The sequence below is a fragment of the Pelmatolapia mariae genome, linkage group LG23 (assembly GCF_036321145.2).
Source record: "Pelmatolapia mariae isolate MD_Pm_ZW linkage group LG23, Pm_UMD_F_2, whole genome shotgun sequence".
Lineage (NCBI taxonomy): Eukaryota > Metazoa > Chordata > Actinopteri > Cichliformes > Cichlidae > Pelmatolapia > Pelmatolapia mariae.
Window position 1 is genome coordinate 17392043 of NC_086246.1, and position 26230 is coordinate 17418272.

General features: G+C 42.1%; 1 protein-coding gene across 6 annotated transcripts in view; it reads left to right on the forward strand.

Annotated features, from left to right (window-relative positions):
• mcf2la (mcf.2 cell line derived transforming sequence-like a) overlaps positions 1-26230 on the forward strand; it is a 52583-nt gene that overhangs the window by 23736 nt on the left and 2617 nt on the right. For 2 of the 6 annotated variants that reach the window (XM_063465724.1, XM_063465723.1), the window contains exons 2-31: positions 3255-3338; positions 5826-5940; positions 8152-8242; positions 15166-15279; positions 15469-15585; positions 15704-15853; positions 15942-16066; positions 16182-16296; positions 16374-16493; positions 16721-16912; positions 17000-17191; positions 17285-17438; positions 17595-17647; positions 17765-17844; positions 17959-18025; positions 18120-18235; positions 18329-18398; positions 18516-18608; positions 18703-18795; positions 18892-19017; positions 19759-19980; positions 20071-20163; positions 20245-20323; positions 20430-20505; positions 20608-20714; positions 20929-21021; positions 21953-22027; positions 23436-23545; positions 23647-23759; positions 25994-26097. In XM_063465724.1, the coding sequence (XP_063321794.1) occupies positions 3255-3338; positions 5826-5940; positions 8152-8242; positions 15166-15279; positions 15469-15585; positions 15704-15853; positions 15942-16066; positions 16182-16296; positions 16374-16493; positions 16721-16912; positions 17000-17191; positions 17285-17438; positions 17595-17647; positions 17765-17844; positions 17959-18025; positions 18120-18235; positions 18329-18398; positions 18516-18608; positions 18703-18795; positions 18892-19017; positions 19759-19980; positions 20071-20163; positions 20245-20323; positions 20430-20505; positions 20608-20714; positions 20929-21021; positions 21953-22027; positions 23436-23545; positions 23647-23759; positions 25994-26097 (3339 nt within the window). Of the gene's footprint in view, positions 1-525; positions 683-3254; positions 3339-5825; positions 5941-8151; positions 8243-15165; positions 15280-15468; positions 15586-15703; positions 15854-15941; positions 16067-16181; positions 16297-16373; positions 16494-16720; positions 16913-16999; positions 17192-17284; positions 17439-17594; positions 17648-17764; positions 17845-17958; positions 18026-18119; positions 18236-18328; positions 18399-18515; positions 18609-18702; positions 18796-18891; positions 19018-19758; positions 19981-20070; positions 20164-20244; positions 20324-20429; positions 20506-20607; positions 20715-20928; positions 21022-21323; positions 21342-21952; positions 22028-22588; positions 22664-23435; positions 23546-23646; positions 23760-25993; positions 26098-26230 lie in introns of those variants that run through there. The other 4 variants (XM_063465729.1, XM_063465725.1, XM_063465726.1 and 1 more) reach the window with 4 other exon arrangements.

A 26230-nucleotide genomic window follows, 5' to 3' on the forward strand; every position in this document is an offset into this window, starting at 1 on the left:
GTGGTCTGTTTGAGTCTAATAAGTGGACCTGGATTAGTGCCAAGTCAACCATCTCTCTTTTTCCACTCTTAGACCGTTTACTTTTATTTTCCTCGGTCCTTTTTTTAAGCCGTTTCTTCTTCTGTCTTGACCCAGTCTCTGCTCCAATTCTCCTCTTCTTTTGTTCTTTTTTCTGCAATAGTCACTGGGTTTTTTTGGATAATCTCCTAAAATCTGTAAAGCTTTACCTCTGACTTTACCAAAGTGTGTATGAGTTATTGCTGTACACCCCTAGGACGCCATGTTCCTTCCGGACCAGAGCTACTTACAGTATACTTAGTGTTTTACTTCTTTAATCATTTTTAAAGCAAGTTTCAAGAGCATCTCAAACATCCTGTGAACAGCTGCTCATACTGTAACATATGTTGACTTCACATAAAACATGAGACGTAGAATCTGTAGTATGAGTCACTGTCTAGCCAATCGTATGCTGACACAATGTATGTAGCATTACTGAAGCTTTAAGCTCTTAATCCCAGGGGGTTGCTGCATCATATGGAGCTGCTGCATAGACCGACGGTGCCACAGATTAAAGAAAGAAATGACCAACAAACATCAGCATGTGCGCAGTTTTTACAGGTAGTCTGAGGATATTTGTGACGAAGAATGCCAATTATGTGATCACCTGCAGTGCTTTAGTCTGGTATGAGTGGATTGCTTTGTTATCCGGTTTGGTCATTCTGTCTTATTTTCCCACAGACTAAAGAAGGTTTCATGCTGTTACAGACTGTTTTTAGTTGTTTGGCTCAAGTGACTCACAAGTGCTGGTTTATGACCGCCTGATAACATCGCCGATGGCCTCAGCTGCACTTTGTGTTTACCGTAAAATACAACAAAGACTTTTGCAGCTGATCAAACCCACACATGTGCAATAAGACTGCTATATGTGCAATTCTTTCTCTGACAAAGTTGTACTTTTGTATTTTCTTACTCAGTTGTATATAGCATTTGTATTCTATTTTATTCTATTGTATATATTATTCTATTTTATTTTATTGCATTCCAGTGTTTTCTAATTTCTGCTACATAACTTTGCACTTTTGCTGTAACGAAACAAATTTCCCACCTGTGGGACTAATAAAGGTCATCTTATCTTATCTTATCTTAAAATGACGCATTCACACTTTGGTAATTAACAATAGACTCGCTGAACATATCGTTGTGTGTTAACATCTTTAATAAGTACAGGATTAGATTTAGAGATTTAAAGAGGAAGCAAGTAAGGCACATCTCAGAGAAATAAAGTCTAAGAAGAGAGAGTGTTAGTTTGTATAAGTCTGCGTCCAGTCCACGTCTGACACGTCTGATTGGCTGACAGTGTTACAGTTAGGTTAGTTAGCCCTTAATAGCTTTTTGGACTGTCTATTGACATTTCTAATGTGACATCATACGCACATTGCTTAAGAGTTGTGTGCCATATTGTATGTGATAGAACCACTGGTTGCCTTGGGAGGCTGGCGAGTGGTTCCTGCAGTTTGCCGGCTCTTGCTGGGTGAAATCAGTTGCAGAGAAGGTGCTTAACCAAAAACCTTCTAGTAATTGCTTTGATAGCTAGCACATTGTTACGGTGGCCTGTAGTTTGTTAGTTTTTTTTTTTCATGTTTCATGCTGCAAACACCTCGCTAACTACTAGATAAGTAGTAGTAAAACTTGAAGTTGAAGTTGTGCTTCCAGTGTTTCAAAAGGGCAGCTTTTACCATCAGGGAGGGCAGCAGGGCAGTGTTTGTAGACAAGCCCGTCACTTCCATTTAAACTATGACCGCAGCAGCATGCTAGCAACCACAGCGATTACAAGGAGGTTTTTGCCATTTGGTTTGGAAATGCACATTTTTCCCTACTGACTGATGGCGATTAGGCAGTCACCGACTGGTCTCGAGGTTTGTGTGACAGGGGCCTTATTCACGTCATCCTCTATTGCCATCATGATTGTCACATGTCCAAAATGTGAATGCCACATGTTTAGCAGTCACATGTGTCAAAAACCTCCAAAAATGGGCATTGCACATATGAAAGTGCCTTAAAGCTCCATTCATTCTAATACCCAGCCGGGGGTTTCTGAAGCCAACTATATAGAAGTCTATGAGAGCATGACCTCACTTCTCACTAGTGGTCTGCTACACTGCAAATTTTGGTGTAACCAAGTAAATGCAGTGCTAGTATTGCTGTTCCCAATACAGATGTCAATACTTTTAACCTATAAAGGCTGCTTAGTCGAAATATTTTGCTATGAATTATGAATGAAAAATATGCTCACTATGTCATGGTCATGGTAAATTATGGTCACCTTTGGTGTAAAATATGGTTATCTTGTGATAGTGAGTTGGAGACATCCAAAATGTTAACCTCACGGCGGCCTATTTCCATCTTTTATATGCAGTTTGTTATCAGAGAGAAAAGAGGAGCTTTTAAACCTCATCCATCAGGACACTTTCACCCCAAAGCTTATCCTAGACGAGATTAAAACAGTGACTCTTCTAAAGATCCTATAATCAGTCTGGTGTTGCAGTTTTTGGGTCGATGGTCCCTTTATAAAAATGTGAACAGTTTGTTTGGGTTGCACTTGGATGTTAATTAATGCATCTCACTGCCAGTCCACACCATACTGCTAGTAAACCTTGCCACACTTTGCTCACACCAGCCGCGGTGCCAGCCTTTGTCTGCACACACTCAGAGACACACACACGTAGCGATGCTCCATCATACACACTTAGATGACATTATAAATTCTCAGTTTTCATTCACAGATGCACACATGATCGGGCACAGTTAACAATCCAATCCCTGTTTTTGGCATACATGGGTCACACATGGCAACCAAATCAGAGGGGGGAGAGTGCTTTTTCTCTATTGCTCTGTCTCTACATGTCTCAAAGGGCTAAATGAGATTACTGTAATCCAGCCTGACCACAGGACAGAGGAAATCCAAATGGTGTTTACTTCATCTCCAGTCTACCTTACTTTTACCCTTTTTCACTCTTTCTCCGTTTTGGATTTTCTCATTTTACTCCCTCCTTTTTTCATGTGCCCTGCCCTCTTTATTTCGCCCTACTTCCCATGCTCCTCCCCTTTTACACCTTCCACATATATATATATTTATATATAAACACACTTAAAAAAAAAGTTCAGCTGTTGGTTATATTGGCAAAAGAGTTGACACTGGATTTTGATTTGGAGACTTTGTTTTCTAACATACTGTTTTCTTTTTCTTTGTCTAGATGACATCGTGCAAAAGGATGATACTCCTATGTATGCAGCACAAATCGGCTCTGAACTCCAGAAGCAGTTTGCCATCCTGCCAGGTTGGTTTGATATTATACACGCAGTGGGTGTTGTATAGTGCACAAAGCGGCAGTTAATTATTTCAAGACATACATAACTTTCTCCTCCTTTTGATATGTAAAGAACATGCGAGTAGACCCGGCACTTTGAATCAGCTTATGCATGTCAGTGACTTAGTGGTGAAACTCATGATGAACGAGTGACCCCAGAGAGATCTCGGTGTCTTTCCAAATGTGCAGCATGGATTAGATTAAACTGGACAATTGAGTCGCTAACAAACACATTCATGTGTGTGAACAGGGGAATTTATGTCAGGGCAGAACTAATGGGGGTTATAGACATAGTGCAATTGGCCTAACTCTTTAGAGTCTAATTATATCTTTGTGTCTGTGTAGCTCAGTGAAACGCAGTCCTCTCTCTGCTTGTGCTCTTCTATGTAACAAAACTGTTGGTGCAATAAAAAAAAAATATAAATGTCTCTGGCAGCAAAAACACTTCCAGGACATGTAGGCGGAAATGTCCAGCAGATTCCAAAAATAGTTCCGCTCATACTTACATGACAGCCAAAGCGACACTTTGTGAAAGGCTTTTAACCTTTTGATAATTTATTTGCTTCTGTTTGTGTAGTTACCAATATTTTAACTCATAAAATAAAAAAATAAAAGTTTAAATAATTTTGATTTCATTGAAGCGTAATACCTTAAGGGTTTTGCTTTGTGCTGCAGATATATTTGGACCTTTCTGTGTCTGCAAAGCTATAAACTATATGTGGGACCAATTTACCATCCTTCACACTCGGGGAAAATGTTGATGCAGCACTAACAAAATTATTGTGACCGTGTGCAATGAACTATATTATTGTCTTTGAAATTGGGACAACAATTGGGCTTCGAAGATGGGAACAAGGTCTGTGTCTGCTTGCAGTCAGTTGCCATGTTGAAAGGGACTTTGTTCCATCAAGACGATGCTAAAACAGCAATAAGACGGAGTCAGATAGAATGGGGTCTGTGACAATATGGCATTAACTATGATTGATTTGCAGAAATGGCAAGTCTGTGGCTACAGAAATTCAGAAATTCTTCCACAAATAGTGACATAGTTCCTGCAAAATAGTTGTTTAACTACAAAATGACTCAGGCGCTCTGCAACCTTGCTTTTATACCAGAATACAACCAGCTGAGTTGAGTCTTCTGTTGCAAAGACACATGACACTAGCAGTATGTTGACTTTTTTTGTTTATAAATTAGATGACAGTTATGTGCAAACCTTGATCTTTCTGTCTGAGAGTGATTGCAGTGTTTCTAAATCAGACTGCAATTGCTTGGCAACAAGTTGCCTTCCACCAGGGAACCTGTGTAATCAAGCTCAACTTTGTAAACAGTTGTGTGCAACTCAAAGTAAAGAAATTCAATGCAGTGTTTTCTTGTTATTTTCTTCCCTGGTTGCAAGGAGGTTGTTGTCATATTTTTTACTCTAGTATGGAGGAAGTGTTTACTTAAAAAAACAAAAAAAACAAAGCAGGCATGGCAGGAAAGAACTGCCAAGAGAAGGAAAAAAAAGGGGGGAAAAAGAAAAATATTCTCATTCATTACAAATCAGACTCATGAAAAACACAAAAATAGCCAGGACATGGGGGAGAGAGAGTGAGAGAGCAACGGCCCACAAAAACGCATGCATCACATGGTACCTGCCCCAAAAAAAGGAAAAACAAAAAATCCCAACATGACCAAAAAAACTCATTTGAGGCAACATGATGGAGTAGTGTACAAATCCACATGAAAATGCAGTGAAACTCTAGGGGCAGATTCAACCAGAATAAAGAAAAAGAGTTCTGATCCCAGCTGGTCCTGGACCCCTCTGTGGGAAAAACTTGTCAGTTACTGATGATGGGTTGGCCCAGATAGAAGCCATGCAGGCAATCATAACCAGCCACTCACACAAAATGCACACGAAGCAACATGAAACAAACATGTCAGCACAGAAACTACTCTTAGAGCTCTGTATTGGGTTACCATGACGATACTGCCTGACCAGTGACGGCATGTGAATAATTCATGGCCCCAATGTTCTGCTTTGAAACTTGACCTGCCAACCAAAGAGAAGTGTGTGTGTGTGTGTGTGTGTGTGTGTGTGTGTGTGTGTGAGGTCCTGTTTATTTTTATAAATGTGATTTTTGCTCTGTCTCTCCTCAGCCAGAGGGGTGGTAAACAATCACATTAAGGCTCCTCTTAATGCCTTTCTTTCATTCTGAATTAGATCCAAAATGAATTTGCATGACTTTCCAATTATGGAAACAGGACCGTATGTAATTTATGATTTTTACCCTGCTGCACTTTATCAAGCAAGAAGTGGGTTCATTTGTGTCTGAGTGTATTTATATAAAGGAGGAAAAGTAGGGCAAAAATGAACCGCTACAACATTACTTTCAGCTGCCATCAAATCAGTTAAAAGCATTGACAACACCAGGTCGACACCATGACATTTCTGTGATTCCTGTCTGTCTCCAGGGGGGCGAGGGATGAATGGAAACCCCGTCATCGTCTTCCCAGAATTCCCAACTTTCAGCGAGCTAGAAGAGGAGGAGCTCCAAAATGTCCTCAGCTACCTCACGAGTGTCCCCAGGTGAGTGTCTCTCACCCCTCCCTATGCCCCCTCCCCTCACACATATGCTGTGCTAACAGAGCTTGAGGTGTAATACCAGGTGGAGCCAACAGATGCCAGCACAACACCAAAGGCCTGACTCGAGGAGAAGTGACACAAAAGACACAAAGGTTTAGAGAAGAATGGAAGACTAAAGAATAAGTCACTGATAACTGGCAAATCAAAAATTGAAACTGTATTCTTTGATGTGGATATACGAATAGAATTTTTGTTACAATGTTAAAACATTGCTCATATGAACTCATATAGTAGAACTTAGGGCTGATAAAAGGTTTTGTATTTATAGTTTTTGTATATTTCTACAGTGGAGGTTTGTTTTCCTAACTAGAATATTTTTATTTATTTATCTGTTCTCATCACTCCTCTGTCCTCCTTTATCCTCCCTCTGCCCCTCCACCCTCTCACCTCCCCTCCCTCCCTTTCACCTTTCCTTCAGTGCTGAGCGCAGCACTCCCATCAAGCACAGACATGCTCTCACACATATAATTAAAGAGAGGAGAAAGGAAGATGCAGCTGTATATCTGTGTGTGTGTGTGTGTGTGTGTGTGTGTGTGTGTGTGTGTGTATGTGTGCATATGTTTGTGTGTGTGTCATGGCGGCCATTCAGTGTATCATCACCTTTCATATAACAGACACACACTCACACCCCTCCCTCTCTGCCCACCAGCTATTTTGCACCCTGCTGCCAATCGGCTGAGCTCCCGGGTTTCCGATTGGCTGTGAGCGGCAGAGCTCTGCTTTAATTGGCTGAGGGTGGGACGCGGGTGGTGGAGGAGCAGAGAGAGAGGCAAAAGGAGGAGGGAGATGCTCTGTGAGGATGTGAACGGTCACCTCGCTCCATCCGCGAGCTGCAAGCAGATGATTGTGGATGCACCGACTGGACATTGACATCAGCCGAATAGGGGAGAACTGGGGAAGAATGGACTATATTTGGATGATGACATTGGATTATTGAGGATTTTTGTTAGATTTCTTTTTCTTTGGGCTCTGGAATATCAAAGATTTTCTTCGCCCGGCTTTTTCATTTATGTGGATTGAATCTATTTAGCAGTAGCGATGGACTGAGGATTTGCCGCTTGTGGCGTCCACTGGGTAGTGTAACGCATTGCTTTTCTTAACATCTCTGTGTGTGATGATGAAAATTGGCTAATAATGACATCCAGATGGACCGACTCAGCAGTATTTGTATGGTTGGCCTCACAGTCGGCGTGTGTGTGTGTGTATATGTGTGTGTCAGGCTTAAATATTCATCCTTCCTGCTTGTGTGTTTAGGTGTCAGGATACACGTCAGCTTATCCAGCGGGGACCTTTGCAGGAAAAAGCCATGTACACACATGCACACACACAAACTAGCTTAATGAGGCTGCTACATATGGCACTGCCTGTGGAATGAATGGCAAGATTTTTCACATGCACACATGCTAATGCAGAGCCAAGGTTGCCATGGTAATCACAAGGGTCGCTCTCTAATCGCCACTGAAGGCAAATGATGAAGAGGCAGTAGGTAACAAGGGATACTTGACTTGCTTTGGCCAGGGGCCACTTGTGGAAAATGACCTGAGGCTAGTGGGGAGTAAAAATAAAAATTTATACCCCTTTTTTTTTTTTTTTTCAACTAAGTGAAGGACTGACAAAAGGCCCATTCAGCAGCTGCATTTTAACTGTAAATTTGACATTTTAAAAAGGTTATATAGCACTAAACAAAGAAACTGCAACCTCTTCAGTTTTTTTCCTTAGGATAATACAAAAGCATTGATTAGCTATGTCTACAGTGACCTACAGTGGGCCTGATTTGTCTGTAAGTTTCCTAAACCTCCGAGATAATAGACATAACCTATGCCATAATCTGTCAGCCAACAGTGAAACTGCCTAACGTATTCTTTATGGAAGCTGATTTGGAATTATTTTTTATAAAATAACTCAATTATTGCTTTAGCTGGAGCTCAAGGGCCCTCACAATAATGTACAAGCCACCGCTGTGGAAATTCAAATTCTAGTTAAGGCCCCTTTTTGGGGATATTCTGGTACCAAATTCAGTAGTTTGGCTTGTTATCGAGGCCTTGCCTCGATAACATACACACCCTCTTTTTCTTTCCTGCACACACAGGAAAAGCAAAGGTGTTTTTCTGTGGGGATTAACAGTGTGTGCATGTGTGTGTTTCTCCCCTGTAGTGTGGAAGCATCAGGAGTGGGTTTCATCCTGGTCATCGACAGACGGCTGGACCGATGGGCTGCCGTCAGGGCCACCCTGCTCCGCATCGCAGTAAGAACCTACTTGTTTGGTTATTTATTTCATTTTTGTGTGTGTGTTTCTATGTGTGTGAGTGTCGGAGGAAGATGGGAGAAACTGTCCTAGGACTTTACCGAACCAATTTGTCTGCATGCATCATTTGCTGACGAAATCCCTCTGATGACTCCAAATAGCTGTTTTGGAGTGTGTGCATTACTCTGCATGTGCTAATGCTTGTTTTAGTCCAGATCTGTGGGTGTAGTTGCTGGTGTCAGCTGTCCGTGTGTATAATTTTCAGCTTAGCAGCATTTAGAATAATAGATGTTTTGGAGTTTTTAGTGTTTGTGAAATTGCGCATGCAGTAAGTGGTTGTTTTACCTCATTAACTTCATATGCACTGGGAGCTTGGACATTTTCCTTTTTCTGCATGTTGAAATGTGGCAGGATGAGGTTAAAAATAGCTTATTATGTTAGAGTGGGTGGTGGAATCTCTGAAAGTGCACTCATAGCATGTGTGTACGCTGAGACTTACTCAAAAAGCAGAAATAGAAGGTCCACGCAGTGCTGGCCATGAGTCTCATTCTGTAATTGTTTTTTAACCATCAGTCTTGTACTTGTATGCTCCATTAGCCTACTAGCCTACTTACTTCTTGGTAACTTTCACAACTCTATAAGATGATAAACTGAAGAGAGAGTGTGACATTAAAGAGGAAGGCAAGAGAGGGGGGACTAGTAGTAGAAGAGAGGGGTTATATATCTTATTATTATAATAATACTTAATACGCATGTAAATTGGGCAGACTTGGTAATAATAATCAATGGTCATAAAACTGAAGTGTCCATACTCATTGTCATTTCTGACAATTAAAATTAAATGCCATTAATACCATTATATTATAAACTATTTGTATTAAATTCAAGTGAAACTCAATTCAATTTTATTTTTTCAGCATCAAATTATAACAAGTCACCTCAAGGCGCTTTAAATAGTAAGGAAAAGGCCCTACAACGCTACAGAGAAAAGCCCAACAATTAGAGGATCCACTTTGAGCAAGCGAGTGGCGACAGTGGGAAGGAAAAACTCCCTTTTAACGGGAAGGAATCTCCAGCAGGACCAGGGAGCAGGGAGGGAGGCTGGCCAAAATATGTAAATAAATCGCTCCTCAGTAAAATCTAGCATGTTGTGCCTGATTTTATACTCCCATCTTTTTGTCCTATCTACTGAGCTGAGGTCTGTGAGGTGACACGCCACAGCACTAAAAATCTTAGATTTTAAGACATTTGAAGGTGCCAAGGTGGGAATTTAAGTATGTTTCTTTTTGCAGATCGGCTGGTAGCAATCAGCAAGATGTTGGCCAATAGCAGTGTTCTCTATTTGGCTTTTCTTTGAGACAGAACTATTGCTTGGGCACAGACTTTAATTTTTCATACTATACCATGTTTCACTTTGATTTTCCCTTACTTAAATTTTTTTGTAAGCTGTCATCTGTAATCAGTACTCTATCTGTGAATCGTAATAATGTCGGCCAAAACAAGGATTAAGCTTCGCCACCCCGTTCACATCTGTTGTCAGGATGCTCTTCCTGTATTGCACCTTTTACCATGTCCAATGTATGCAAATTTATGCAAATGTATGCTAATTGGGCACTGGTTATCATCAGGCTTAACGGTTTTTCCATGGTATCTCTAGAAAACTAAGTCATTATGAGGCTTCTGGCTTTGGTAACTGAACACAAAGTCATGTTAACCTACACACAGAAAATATCCAGTACTAATAATGGTAATAATGAACCATTATTCCAGTCCATTGGCTCATTCAGTGTCCTGAAACAGGATGTTGATGAGCTGTGGAATTCCATGAACCAACAATCAATCTGCTTTATCAGGTATAAACCCACTTCAAGGTGCAAGCAAAACCACAGAGAGGTCCAGCGCTGAAATCATATTATCTAAAAATAATAGTTTAATGTTTTTATCAGTAACGTCTTACTGACAAGATATTAACATTTTAAAAATATCCAGAAGACGGGCACCTGCTCTAGGAGAGCTGGGCAGAGCCATTGAACGCCTTAACCCATCAGCAGGACTGATATCTGCTCTTTTATGTGAGGAGGAACAGAATGAGCGCCGCCAGAGCTATAAAATTATCTCCAGCAGGACACTGGTGTGAATGTCTCTGACCAAACAGTTAGAAACAGAATTCATGAGGGTGGCCTGAGGACCTGAGATCCTTTAGTGGGCCCTGTGCTCAGTGCCCAGCACCACATAGTGCCATAGAATACCACAACTGACAGGTCCACACTGGCACCCTGTGCTTTTCATAGATGAGAGCAGGTCCACCCTGTCCACTTGTGACAGACATGAAAGGGTCTGGAGAAGCCAAGGAGAAAACCTGTAACATCGTTCATTATGTCTTTGAATTCAGCTCTTCTAACACATTAAGCAGTCCATGCGGGTGTAGATATTCAGCATGTTTGTTTTTTCCCATTGAGATCTGATGTATTTTCAAACTGTTCCTTTAATTTTTCGTGCTGTGTTATTCTTTTGCCATTTTAGTCTTTATTTTAGGCCCATAAATAGTGTTTGGCAAATGATACTCAGGTCTTAGTAAATTGTACATGTATGCTTTATGTATGCACATATAGGTATAGGTATTCTGGAAATGACAGTGATTTAAACTAACACCACCATCTGCTTAGCTTGACTTCTACTCTCATGTATGAGCTGCAAACAGTGGTTCAGTGTATCGTAAACTATGAAGCCAAAACCACCTTACTGACGAAATAATGTTATAAAACCACTTCTAAATTACCTAATGCATGTATTTCTGTATAGTGTTCTATATTCAGTTTTCATATCAGACAACATATGTGCTCAGACTGATATATTTGTGGCCAGCCTTTATCAGTTAAGAATATCAGCTCAGTGAGACAGCTTTATTTGTGCAGTCCTTCCTGGAGCCTTGAGATGACCTCCTGTAAAATTCCATTTTATTTATAACAAAACATTTTCTGTACCACCACCGCATTTACACCACCACCACACTTCCAAAGCTACACAGTGTATAATGCCTCCCTTTATATATTTTCATTTTGGGTCTTTTTGTTCCCAGTCTTCTCTGTCTTTAAATTAAACAAAAGATAAAAAAAGAAGAGAAATCAAGCCAAGATGACAAATGTGGCCTCCTATAATTTAGAGTGGTGGTAGAGTTTATCAGCGTGGTAGCAGAAGCTTCTCTGCTGGATATCCCTTCCTTCCTTTACCTCTCCCTCTCATTACCCCGTCTCTTTCCTCTTTGAATCATCCATCACTCCATTCCTCTGTTTAGCTCTCACCCCCCTCGGAGTTGCCTTCCTCACGTTAAAAAGGATTTTTTTTTAACTCAGAAAGCTGAAATGTGTATTTTTATTTTCAGTGCGGTGAATTGCTTTTTTTAAATATTCGTGGCCTGCTCTCAAAAAGAATGATATAATGGTTTGATGCAGTGGATATTTTGTGTGAATAAGATTCCAACTGGCAGTTTCAGCTGTTATGTGAATGCCTTTTCATGTTTCATGTAGGGAGGGAGGTAAAATATAAAAGGGTATGTCAAGTCCACACTGGAAGCAGGCAGCATTATAACCTAACCTGAAGGCATGAAGGCCAGGTGGTGAGACCGACTGTCTGACATGATCTCCTCCTCACTCGCCTGTGGTTGGATGTCCTTGCTGGACACGCCTGTTTTGTCCACTAGCCAGTGGCAGTCGGCCTCATTGGAGAATGAAAGTTGTTCATCGTCCCGTGAGACGCTCTATTCGTGAAGGCTGCTCAAGGTCACGTGCTGCCATTTGCTGGTTCGCCAGGGGGAACGAGGGACGGAAAAAAATAAAGGAGTGGGCAAGTGTTAGTAGTATTACTGCAAAGCAAAGGCACAGATGCTCTCAGGCTGCTTTGTTGGTGCTTTCACCATCTAGACACAGTGCTGGGTTGTAAAATTAAGGTAGTGAGCTCATTGGATAGTTTGATTTTGATATTTATCAGTGCAGAAATAATTGGTTACTGTGAAGAGACACTCAGGTGTTGGGTTTAAAGATTTAAAGAAACACTCCACTGCCCTAGAGAGAATATTATTGCTCATGTCTGTAGTGTTACTTTCCTTTTTCCCCCACTTTGTGCAGTGAACATGGAGGACTATCTTACCATATATGCAAATGCCAGAATTTATCTAGTATTCCGGTTAAATGATGGGACACCTTCATGTCTGCTGCAGCTCGTCTTTGTGATTAGGGGTAATAAATACACAGGCATCCATGCATACGGAAACATTGCTGCAGGCGGAGGATGCAGATGGCTCAGTCAGCCGGTGCCAGTGAGAGGCTCGGGTTTGTTGCAACAGATCGTTTTTAACATCAGCTAAAAAGGCGTTCCAGTAAATTTCAGCACTCTCCCTGTCAAGATCTCAGCTGAGTGTCTTTGTCGCAACTGGGACAGTGTTCACGTCTAAAAGTGAGAGCAGTAATGCAGGCGGAGGAGGGGGGGTTTGAGCACGTGGTGGATGGAGGTGGTTTAATATGGTGGCGGGCCAACTCCCGGGAGAGCAGTGTGGATGTGATTAGAGGACATGACTGAAGTGGTTTTTCCCGTTTCACCCATACTTCTTCCCTTCCATCACCCCGCTCAAAAGAAAATTATATTCTAATTCTTATCATTTATTAATGCGCGCGGAAAATGTCTGTGCGTGCGCGTGCATGCATCGCTTTAATGTATATGCGGGGTATCGGTGTTCATCTGTCACGGGGAGTGCACCGAGCAGCACGTGTATTGTCATGTTAATGCAGAGCTACAAATTAAACCAGGACCTCTCAGGGTTTATTGAATTTAATGACCTCCAATTACACATGCGCTGCTCACTGATGTCTGGATGGTGTGTTATTGATGAGGGAAAAAAAAGAAATTCTAAAAAAAATACACAATGCATCATTTTTTTCTGTAGTTAACATGCGCTGTCATCTGTCATTAATCCCAATAGGAAGTACTGTATGTAAAAGATATGCAGGCAGTATGGGAAAGATGCTGTGTAGAGTGAGTGAATTTTCCAACCTGGCTGTCTCTCATCAACATCACAGCAAGCTCTGTCTTTCTGTGTGTGTGTGTGTGTGTGTGTGTGTGTGTGTGTGTGTGTGTGTGTGTGTGTGTGTGTGTGTGTGTGTGTGTAAAAGCCAAAAATAAATGACTGGAAGAGTAGAATGAGGCTGCGGCACCGGGAACACTCTTAGACGACTCCTCGTCTACTCTCTGTCTTTCCCGCTAAGGCTCTCCACGCGTTTCCATGACAACCCAATGCAGGCATTTCATGACGATGATGTATGCACGCTGAATGTGTGTGAGCGCCTCTGTACCAGTGCAGTCCTTTTCCTTGTAGACTAAATTGAAGCCATGCTTTACGGATGACTTATTTATCATAGGGCTCGTACTCTTTGCTGCGTGTTATCAGTGATTCTGATGAATAAGGCAGCCGTGGCGCTATTTTGTACAGACTGTCGTCACACACTCACTTTTGTCAGTGAATAAATCAACTAAAAATATTCCCAAATAACACAGGGCGCTGTATTTAGATATTATAAGTGGATGGCTCAGTGGGTTAAGCCTCAGCTGAAGTTTGATCAGCAGAAAAGACATAAATTTACCAAGAAAAGCAGTGTAAATTAAACCAGTTCTAAACCAAAAAACAACAGGAAAAAAAGCTTTAATTTTTAAGCATCATCATCTTTCAGATTCTCTTTTGTCAGCAGATACAATTTATGGTTATGCTAAAAATGTCATGAGCTTGTCACAGAGCTCTAAGCTTGCCTCTGTTGCTGTGTGTGTGTGTGTGTGAGCACATGTCATCCTGCATTGATTTACGATGTCTAACAGGGCGGAGCAATTCACTCGGGGATTTAGAGGAAGCCATAACTGATATAGCCTTTCAGCTGAGTGGCCTCCTGAGCCGCTGCCTGTCTGAAGGCAGTTCTGTGTTTTTAGCCTGCTAGTGTGGAGGTGGACAGACCAAATGCTACAGCTACTCCCCAAAGTCACAGGACTAATAACATTACACTGCAGTCACAGCTTTCCAGGTGAGAGCTGCTACAGGGGAACTGCAGTGAAGAAACGCAGCAGATTTATTAGATGTTAAACGCTCTTAAATCTCTTTACTGCTGGTTTGGGATTGCAGCAGTGGGACAGTGGGCACAGATGTGAGGTTTGTTTAATGCCTCACTCAGGAGCTGCACCGTTAAACCAGGGCTCTGCCTTTATTACTGTCAGGATCGAGAGACTATACAGTTGGATTGGCACAACTGTGAACCTTATATCTCACAAATTTACAGTGTGTTAAAGCCAACTTTGCTTTAGGCTATGAGCACAGCATTGCTTCTGAGGTAGTTTTATAGTGAGGGCTGTTACAGGGACTTCAGTTTAACCGAGAGCCTTTTTCTGTTCTGTTCGGTCAAAGCCTCTGTGCCAAAATTTGCAGCACTTCATCTAGCAGGCACTCATCAGATGAAAACACTTGACATGAAATGCATTTTATCTTATGCACCTTGCTCTTCTTCATGGCTTCATGTCATAGATTCGATTTTAACCCTATTAACACCAGCCTGAACCGCTGATACAAAGCAGGATGGATCCATGCTTTCATGTCATTTATGCCAAATTCTGACCCTACAGCAGATATGGAGAGTCATCAGACCAGGCAACGTTTTTTCAGTCTTCTATTATAAAATTTTGTTAAGCTTGTGAATTGAAACCAAGTTTGAAATCAAGTTTTCATTGTGGTCTTCTGCTGTTGCAGCCCATATCTTTCAAGCTTTGGCATTCAGAGATGCTCTTCTGCACACCTCAGTTATTGAAATTTCTTGAGATAATTTGTGGGTGGAAGTAAGCGTAGGGTATTGATCACTGTCTAATCCGACTCCCTGTCCTCCTTTCTCTGTAAGGGTTCATTTCCCGGGAACTTACACTTGGTTCTGGTGTTGCGTCCCACTACTTTGTTCCAGCGGACTCTCTCGGACTTCCTGTTCAAGTTCAACAGGGATGAGTTCAAAATGAAGGTATGACTAATACACCGCAGCACTTTGTCTTTACGTAATGGCTCCCTTGTGAGTCACTGAGAGCACAATTATTATTTTAGCCAGTGTAGAGCTGTCGTCACTGTTGTAACTTATATTTTTGTTTGTATTCATCTCAAAATAAATGTGTGATAGTATTTCATTTAATCAGTTTGGGTGTGTGTGTGTCAGGTGGTGATGCTGAGTTCTGTGACTGAGCTCCATGCGTATATCGATCCAGGACAACTAACCAAAGAGTTGGGAGGCACACAGGAATACCACCATGACAGCTGGATCTCACACCGCACTGTATGTACACACACATGAGTATTTTGTCCCTGATTTCTTTAAATATATATATATATATATATATATGACTTATTTTTTCTCTGCCACATACATATGCATACGTGTATGCCCTCCACAGGCCATTGAGGCCTTCGCCCTCATGGTGAAGACCACGGCTCAGACCTTGCAAGCGTTTGGCACTGAGCTTGCAGAGACCGAGTTACCCAACGATGCTGAGGCCACCACCATCCTGCTGCAGACGCACACACTGAAAAAGGATACAATGAAGGTTGGAGATGCTTTTCTGTTTTTGTGGCAAACTTCTTTTTCTCTTTTTGTTGCTTTTAGAAAGTTTTTAAAATGGTTTTAATTTCCAGGAGGACCTGAGGGTGGCGCAGTCACAAGGAGGACGGCTGCTGGATTGCATCAACGAGCCTCTCAAGGCAGACCCCGAATACAACATGATGCATGATGAACAGGAAAACTTGGCCACTGTGCAGAGGTGGAGGACTAAACTGAAGGATGCATAAATAAAAAATGAAGTTGCCCCTGCATTCATGAATAAATGTCCTCTTTTGTCTCCCATCGCTTCTCATTTGCCTCCTTTCCCCTCTCAGACTCCTAGGTCAGCTGGATGAGACGGAGACGGCATTTGACGACTTCTGGGAACGCCACCGTACCAAGCTGGAGCAGTGTTTGCAGCTCCGCCATTTTGAGCAGCACTTCCGTGAAGTGAGTCGAGAGTCATCCTTTCATCTCCAATCCAAACGTCGGAAAATGACGTGCTTATCAATCCCTGTGCTCCTCAGGTGTGCGCCCAGCTTGATGTGATGTCCGAGCGATTGTCAGGCTTCTCCGAGGTCAGCATAAGCCCCGCCCATGCAGAGCACGTCCTCAGAGAGCTCAGCGGCCACGAGGATAAAGCCCGAGTAAGTACACACAATTGCACACGCAGTCTTGCTCATGTGGTTCAAAAAGACATGCTCAGCATTATCTGTCCTCTGTTCGTGCAGAATCTCTATAGATCTTCAAAATGCTGATTACCAGTATATAATATTGTGTCCCACTCTGCTGCTGAGGCAGAATTCTGTATATATTCTGACTTATAATAAAGATATATTCTAATAATTGCAATTGTTTTGGTGTGTTTTCAAAGGACATCTTAGATGTCGCCTTGTCCTTGGTCAGTGAAGGTGACAGGCTGATAGAAAACTCCCACTACGCCGAGGACTCCATCAGGCCAAAGTGCACCGAACTGAGAGGAGTGTGTGAGGAGATCAGCTCCACTCTGAGGAGCAAAAAGAGCCTCCTGCTAAGAGCCATGGAGCTCCACCACGCTCTGGAGAAGGTAAGAGTTGAGGAAGGCTTCCTTAATCGTCCACAACAAATCTGCTGTATCCTCAGAAGCACTCATTGGTATTTTTCCCCATCAAAGGCATCGCACTGGTGTGAGGAAGGCATCTTCCTGTTGGCTAACCAGCCAGTGGACCGCTGTCAGTCTCAGGACGGGGCAGAAGCAGCTCTACAAGAACTGGAGAGATACCTGGATACAGCATCCCTGCACACCCTCACTGACCGCAGCGCCATCTGCTGCCAGTACGAGGCGGTGCTCAACTCTCAGCTCAGGGTCTGTGAGAAGATTTTCAGTTAAATTTTTTTTAAAGTGTGATACCTTTATCATATTTCACATTGAGCTGCAATATTTTCCATCCTCCTTTAGGACCAGATAGAGAGAGTTTTCCAGAAGCAAAGCTCCGTCCAGGAGATGTTCGAGAAGAGACGCGTCAGCCTGAAGAAGCTCGCCGCTAAACAGACGAGACCAGTCCAGCCAGTAGCTCCAAGACCTGAAGTCAAGTCTCCGCATTCTTCTCCCCGTAAGTAGCCATCTGTAATCGGTTTAAAGAAGAACAAGTGCCAGGAACTGATGTCAAACGAGGGATCTTTTACTCGTTTAGTGGTGGTTTGATTAGGATGAGAAGGACAAATCTAAACTTGGATGAAAAAAACATAATGACGTTTTTTATTATCAGATCTAGAGAGAAAAGACAGGAGATACTCTGCTGATAATGCCCTCTCCAAAAAGGTAAATTCTTATCATTTCTAGGAATGTTGTATAATACAAAAAAGGTTTAAAGTGGGTGATAAATACTAAACATGCATGACTGTGTGTGATTTTTTTTTTTTTTTTTTTTTTTTTAAGGTGGAGTCTCCTGTACACAACGGTGGCACAAGACATGCTTCTCTTTCAGAAGAAGAAGAAAACTTGGCAGTGCTTCGCCGGTAAGGGGTCAAAGGTCATTCCCCAGAGCCCTAGATAGGAAAGCAATTATTTGGCAGTCATGCTGCTTGTTCTTTGTAGTCCGCATTGTATTTTGTGTTGTGTGTGCATTCCAGTCACGTGATGAACGAGCTGCTGGAGACGGAGAGAGCTTACGTCGAGGAGCTGCTGTGTGTGCTGGAGGTGAGCGTTGTCGGTGTCTGTAATGACACCGTGACCTGACATTAAGTGGTGAAAAGGCTGAAGCTTTTACTAAATGTGTGATGTTAAAATCCAGGGCTACGCGGCAGAGATGGACAACCCTGCCATGGCTCATCTCATCCCCAGCAACCTGCACAGCAAGAAGGACATCCTGTTTGGGAACATGCCGGAAATCTACCAGTTTCACAAGAGGTACACTTTTTTTAAGCTAATTGATTATATATGTTGGTGCTTTACAAATGTTGTTCATAGTTTGAGTATTTATACCCTCTTTCCTGTCTCAAGGACATTTCTGAAGGAACTGGAAGCATACACTGACTGCCCAGAGCTGGTGGGCCGCTGCTTTTTAGAACGGGTGAGCACTTTTATTTTCTTATACATCGTCGTTTTGACAGGAATCGCATCAACAGCAATGTTTCCGTCAACAGCGGTTGAGCTCGTACTGACTTGCTAATGATTGTTTTCACTGCAGATGAAGGACCTGCAGATCTACGAGGCTTACTGCCAAAATAAACCTCGCTCCGAGAGCTTGTGGAGACAGTGCTCCGACTGTGCCTTCTTCCAGGTCGGCCCTCACCGCTGTAGCACCGCCTTCCTTTTCACTGGCTTTTAAGCAATATAAAACTTAAATCTTAACCGGCTCATGTTTTATACACCAGGAGTGCCAGAAGAAGCTGGAACATAAACTTGGATTGGACTCCTACCTCCTTAAACCCGTCCAGAGAATCACCAAGTACCAGCTACTGCTTAAGGTCAGCTCTGTTCATGTATTATGTACACCTGTTATGTAAGAGGGGGAATGACTCACTGTTTTGTTTTTTTTGGGGTTTTTTTTTCAATGTTTGCAGGAGATGTTGAAGTACAGCAAGGGCTGTGATGGTTGTGACGACCTACAGGAAGCGCTGTCCTCCATTCTTGGGATTCTCAAAGCCGTTAATGACTCCATGCATCTCATTGCCATCACAGGATATGAGGTTAGAAGAAGTACACTGCGTTTGCAAACTTTGCTGGAGGTGGTCAAATCATTTCAAACTGCCTTGAAAGTCTTGAATGGGATATCTAGCTGTGGGAAAATGGCTTGAGTTTGCAGTTTCGTGCCTTCTTTTAAAATACAGAGCAGGTTAATTATCCTTTAACAAGAGCTGCTGGGGATTACAGGGCATGAGTACACCCCAGACTCTCCCCTAAGTGCCCTCTGCCAACTCTCTTCCCACTTTTCTTATCTGCTTTTTCCATTTTCCCTTCAAGGCTAAAATGTTTGTTTGTTTTTAAAGTACATATAATCAAATATCTAAAACCATTAAAGGCTACAGAGCTGAAACACAGCTACCTGGTCAAAGGTGCAATGCCAGAGTCAAAAACAGTTGCAATACCTCCATCATGTGGCCAGTTTCAAAACTGCAATGCTGCAAAACTTTAACCAGGGGTACGAAACATAAGGTCCAGGAGCCAGAATTTGCCCAGTAAAGGTTTTAGAAAATGTGAAGGAAGGTGTAAATGTTTTAATTGATTTAACTGTATGTATACTGTACTTGTCCCACTGACAAGTAATAGATGATATAATAGATTAAATGACAAAAAAGTAAATTAACAAAAATGTTCTGCTTTATAATTACAGGACAGTTTTGGCAGCAAGCTACCAGAATTTTTTATTTATCGGCTTTCAGAGAGGTCATGCAATGCAAAAACACCCATCTGTCTTTTCACCCTGTTAGGGTAACCTGTCAGAGCTGGGTCGTCTGCTGATGCAGGGCTCCTTCAGCGTGTGGACCGAGCATAAGAAAGGTCACGCCAAAGTGAAGGACCTGGCCAGGTTTAAGCCCATGCAGAGGCACCTGTTCCTGCACCAGAAGGCCCTGCTCTTCTGCAAGAGGAGAGAGGAGAACGGGGAGGGCTACGAGAAAGCGCCGTCTTACAGCTTCAAACACTCCCTCAGTGTGAGCCTGCTTGGTCCATTTTTAAAAGGAAGGTCGATGCCGTGTCGTAGCAGTAAAGATTTAGTGTTTAAGTTTTCTATTTTCTTTCAGATGAGTGCGGTGGGCATCACAGAGAATGCCAAGGGAGACAACAAGAAGTTTGAGATCTGGTGCAACTCGAGAGAAGAAGTTTTTATAGTGCAGGTGAGGGCGTTCGACCTGATTGCTTTTATTAATCATACCTTTAGAGATGAGGAATGATTGTCCATATTTGTTCTAATCTAGGCCCCGACGCCGGAGATTAAAACGGCATGGGTGAACGAGATCCGCAAAGTTTTGACTCAGCAGCTCAAAGCCTGCAGAGGTATTGTGAAAACTTCTTCCTTAACTTTTCCAGAAGTTTTTATTTTTTAAACCTATTTTGTTCCTTTTTAATACTTTTTTGTTGTTGTTGTTGTTGTATATTTTAGATGCCAGCCAGCAGAAGAGCTCAGACTCTATGTCCCCAAGTCCCACCAGCAACAACACTACTTCCATCTCTCTCAGGTTGGTGGCTTATATGTAACGTAAGGACTCATTAGACAGATTAGAGATAATAAGGAAAAAAATCACACATACGTCTATTTTTTTACTTTTTTCTTTTTGCAGCCCTTTCCGCAGCAGTGGTCAGAAGAACCAGAAGAAGCAAGAGGAGAAGAAGACTGAGCCAGCCCCGACCTCTGACAGCAACTCGTCATCCTCGCCGAAACACAAAGGTAGATGTTTGAGTTAAACTGCATCTTCAAAGACTATAAGGCTTGTATCTAAGTCCCTACTCTAAGCTGTGCTCTAAACTTCCACTAAACCAGATTCTTTTTGTCTTCATCTATCATCTTTCTCTCTCTCTCCTCTCCACTCCCCTGTTTGGGGCTTCTTCTCTCTTTTCATGGCTGCCCTTGTCCTGCACTCATTTCAAATCATTGCTTCCAGATGAGCCGGTGACCAGTCCGACCACTGACAGGTCCTCAGTGGCCAAAAAGCGTTTTACTTTGCAGGGCTTCAGCAATCTCAAGAGTCCCAAAGGTAACATTAGCGAATGCAAATACATTTTTAAAGGAAGGATAATGCTAAGAACAGCTCAGCATGGCCCGTCACAGTATGTTGTTTGTCAGTGATGAAAAGTTAAATTGATTATCAGCAAGAAACACCCTTCACTATATAAACTAAGAATACTAATATATTAAATAGAGGCTTCAGAATCCAGTTCTGAATGTGAGCCTCTGTCTTAGCTTTTACCCGGTGCCCAATAATTAATCGGCCTCCTCCAGTCTAACCTGATTCACGGCCTAATGGAGCGCACATGATCCCCGATGATTATGTTGGAGACAGTCTGCCTCCTGGTGGTAAAAGTTTAACACTGCCATTGTGGCTGAATCAAAATGAATATTAAGGTTTTTAAATTATATTGGAAAAAAATACAACTAGTCACTGGAGTAGAGGTGAAAGTGAAGTAGAAGCTCCTCTTCATGAAAGTAGTATTAGTCAAAACTTTAAAGGTGACTTGTCGCGCCTTCCAGCTTCATTTTTTTTTTTTTTTAATTCTTGGGCTCTCACTTCAGTTATTTAGCCTATAGCGGGCCTTGTTGCACATGCTCACTTTGGCCTATCTGCTACAAGACTTTTTTCTTTTTGAATAGCTCTACTGAGTTTAAGACAACCTTCTTCCGATTGGCTGCTCTTCTAAAGCAGGAGTTTGGACAGCAGCTGAGTTGTGCTTGTGTGCTCACAGGGTTTAGCTTCATGCTTATCTTTACCTTTGACCAAATTTAATATGAGTATCCACCACTGTAATGGTGTGTGTGTGTGTGTGTATGGCTATTGATTAGCTAAGACTGTTCACATCATGTACAAACTTCTAACGTTAGTGTTAATTTCTTGCTTCCTTCTCGCTTCTGTCCTCCCTCACTTTTCTTCTCTTCTTCCTCCTTCACATCTTTCCTTCCTGTGTGGCCAGGCTCGACTCTGAGCCCTGAGCACAGCTCCAAACGCCACCTGGTAAAGAGCGATCCCACACCATTTGGGTTCAAAGGTATATTTCCGCCCCATTATGAGGGAGCATTTCATTTTAGAGGCCATCTCACTTGATCACGATGTACTCCTGCTTCGATTGTCTCCATAATGTAGATTTCACATATGTTTCGTTACAAACGGGGTGTAACGTTGTAGCAACCCATCGGTCCATCAATATAGAGGCTGTTCTTCGTCCTCTTGCTGATCATAGAGACTATCTGCATGTCTTCAAATGAGTAATAGAAGCAGCTAAAATGGCAGTAATATATTTGTATTATGTTGCTTTGTTTGCTAAAATTGCCCAATTGGAATCTGGTGCATTTACGATTTAGTCCAATGAAATGTTTCCAAAGGCTGGTTTGAGTTTCACCCATGCAGATAGTGGCACAGGAGAGACCAACTTTGTAACCTTCATCTACAGGTCATCATCATCATCATCATCATCATCATCATCGCTGTTACATGTCTGGCATCTTGTGCATTTCAGTGATGCTTGATCAGCTGACCCGTTGTCACCAACACCACAGGCTGGTTGCCACTGATTTTGTTTTCATTTTGCTGGCCGTTTCTTCCCCTTCAGAGCCGGCTCCCCACGTCACTCTGAGCAGAGTCAGATGGATGAGCACCTCTAGTCTGTTACAGAGCAAGCGGCGAGGTACAGAGCTGCTCTGAGCATCAGCAGCCACAGTGGGGTGTTTGCTGTTGTTTGTGGGTGCTCGTGATTGATTTGAACTGAGGTAAAGTGTCGCAGCGTGTATCTGCCGTAGAAGTCCTTTAGCCTTTTACTGAGTCTTACTGTCTTTTTGCACATTGGAAAGAGATCTAAACATTCAACCTGACTAAATCTGAAGTCTCAGTTCTAGGCTAAATCTTTTTGCACGGTGCCTACTCGACCTCAAATCAATCATTGCCTCTTCTTCTGCTGTCGGGTGTTTTTTTTTTTTGTTGTTGTTGTTTGTTTGGGGTTGTTGTGGTGCGGTACACAGTACGCCACTTCAGCAACTATTTTTCGGCACTGGGAGTCAGAGCAGCCTTGTAACAAATGCAGGTGATTGAAATTTGTTTTCTGATCACAGGTCCTCCTTTTCTTTCTGTCTGATGATCTTCTCTGTTGTGATTTTTGGAGGAGTGTGTGTGGTTTTTGTATCTAAACAGATTAATTTTTCATAATCTGATCGATCACATTTTTTTTGAGGGGGGGGGGGGGGGGGTGTTTACCCTCCACACAGGAGATTTGTGTGGCTTTCGCAAATATTTGATATTTGATTTTTCTGTACTTCACTATTGAGCTCAAACATCTAATCTCACTTGATTTAACATGGAGCTTTGTGATAAAGATCGACCTCACTTCTCTCCTTTTGCCCTTTTTTGTTTTGTCTGTGTGTTGAACTTTTCTCTCTCTGATTTTCCCATCATCCAACCTACAGGCTGGAACAAGGCGTCTCTCTCAGCGGACGCCTCAGAAGAGAATGATGGGTACTCCAGCGGCGAGGACCCCATGAACTCTGACCCCGAGGACGAAGTAGGAAAGAAGCTGGTGAGAATTATTATAGATCTGTATTTTTATTTCTTTTTTAGCTTTAAAGTTAAATTGTGGTTGTAAAAGTTGGTAAAGTTGTTAACATTTGATCCTTTTAGGCTCCAGGAAAGTATACTGTGGTAGCAGACTGCGAGAAAGCGGGACCTCAGGAGCTGTCTGTTAAGAGTGGAGACATGGTCCAGCTGATCAGAGAAGGAGAGGAGGGACAGTGGTAAAAAAACAAAAGCAAACAACACTTAATTTAAATGGATTTTTATAGGACCCAGATGCATTTGAGCTGATAGGGAGGAAAGAGTAACTCAAATAACCACTTGTTACCAGCAAGGTGTGCAGAAGAGCGTCTCTGAATGAACAACATGTCACACCTTGAAGCCGAAGACCACAGTGGGTGTCTTCTGCAGCAAATGTGTGACGCTATAGACCCAAGATTGAGGAATGTTTCCAGGACTGTGTTGAATTGAGAAAAGAAAGAGTACAAAGAAAGAGTACAAGTTGGTAACTTCTCAGTATAGCCGCCAAATTTAAGGGCTCCAAATGCAAACACTGCCTTTAAGCAGACTACAAATGGACTAGAATAAAGAAAAGCTGACGGTATACACATCTAATTCTGCAAGGGAATATAATCTGAACTTTCATTCTAAAGGAACAAGTTCACTCTGCTTTCACAATGTGACACATAACATAAATATGATAGTGAGTGGTACTTTAATCAGGCTTTTCTTCTGTGACTGAGCACTCAAAATGCTTTTTACTACAAACCTCATTCTCCCAGTCTCTCTCTCACGCACACACACACACACACACACACACACACACACACACTAAGCACTTTGTCTAACATTCACACAAACACTCGGGAGAATTTAGTGCTCATACATGTAAATGGAGAGTAACTGTCATAGGTCTTTTATTTCGATCTTTGTTTATTAGCCACAATGTCAAAACTATTCACCAAAACGAGCTGTAAGCAATCAGGATTAGGGATGGGTATCGAAAACCGGTTCTTGTTGAGAACCATTTGCCATTTTTGCAAACGATTCCCTTATCGATTCCAGTCGCCCCGAATGACGTCACCGCGTTGCGGAGCGTCATTTACCTGGCAGGAAACACGGCGGCTCAAACGCTAAAAAGTTTGGTCATACTTTACGAGAACGGATGACAAAAGAGCAACTTGCAATACTTGCAAAGTAGATATTTCATTTAAGGGAGGAAACACTACGAATATGCAAAAGCATTTGCTCACAAAACACACGATGACCTTAAATGAATGTCGTGTTTTTAATTCCGCTCCGGACTCGTGAATCTCAACCCAGCAGCAGCGGTAACGTTTGCACGTCCTCTCCCGTTAATGCGGCAGGTAAATAATCAACTAACAGTGCATATTATGTTAGCGCGATCTGCCTTATTACAAAACCTGCCATTACTGTGCATTTAGGTGACCATGATGAGACAGACAGAGTCTGGCTGGCTTAGATGTTGGCAGTTTTCGCTGCAGTCTACCGGTAGCGTCTCCTTTCAGGCCAGAATGTCACCGAGCAGTGACTTAGTTTGTGGTAAAAGGCATTTGCCACACCAGATGCCCCCGATATTCGGTAAGTGAATGTGTTTAATTGTAGGCAGGGAGATTACTGGATATTCTTGTGTAATTGCTACAGAATAATTTATGTTATACTTTGTTATTGCTACAGAAGAATATTTATTTTATTATTTTACATTTACAATTTTTTTTCCTGGGGACCCTGTGACACCCCATTGAAGAGCCATAGGCTGTGGATCTCTTAAGATCTCACTGTTGGGTTTGTAAGGCCATGTTACTCCTAAATTTCTATCTTGTTCAAAAAGAAGATATAAAACAAAGTTCTAAGCTAATCGACCTTAGTGTTCTCCTTTTTTAAAAAAAAGGAATCGATAAGAGAATCGATAAAGAATTGAATCGTTAAACAGAATCAAAAATGGAATCGGAATCGTGAAAATCTTATCAATACCCATCCCTAATCAGGATACTGGGTAGAATTGTGGAAATGTCCTGTGCTGTATGGTACCAGGATCCTTTGGGTCCTGTTCAGGGTGAGGTGCAGTCAGTGCATTCCAGCATTGCTCAATCAGAATTGTATCTAATCTTGTCACAGCAGTTTTTAAATTATTTTTTATTTCATTTTGCTGTGGTAGGGAGCTGTATCCAGATGAGGGAGACTACTTTCCCCTGGGCGTAGGGATTGGAGGGGTTTGGTTGGTCGGTAGCAATGCTTACATATATGCTAGGTGTCGTCAGCAACCATATAAATGCCAGGATCCAAGATTTTCTAACTAAGCATTGCTTTATAACAAGATCATCAGTGCTATATATTACACTTACAGTGGTTTTAATGTTGTGGCTTATTAATGTAAAATGTCCTGTAATTTTATCTCAAAAAATATATATATATTTATTTAACTCCTTCACAGGTTCGTAAAGAACCTTCGCACCAGTAAGGAGGGCTGGGTGGCAGCAGCAAACCTCCTCAGCCTCATCTCAGAGTCCAAGTCATCTCAATCACTCAGCAGCTCAGGTCAGTTACAACGAACAGGAAGTACAAACATTCATATCTTTCCCTTAACGCTGCAGTATGGATACCTGTTGCCTAGCAATGCGGCACAATGACGCTATTACTCTCCCCCTGCAATGTCTGGCTCTAACAGAGC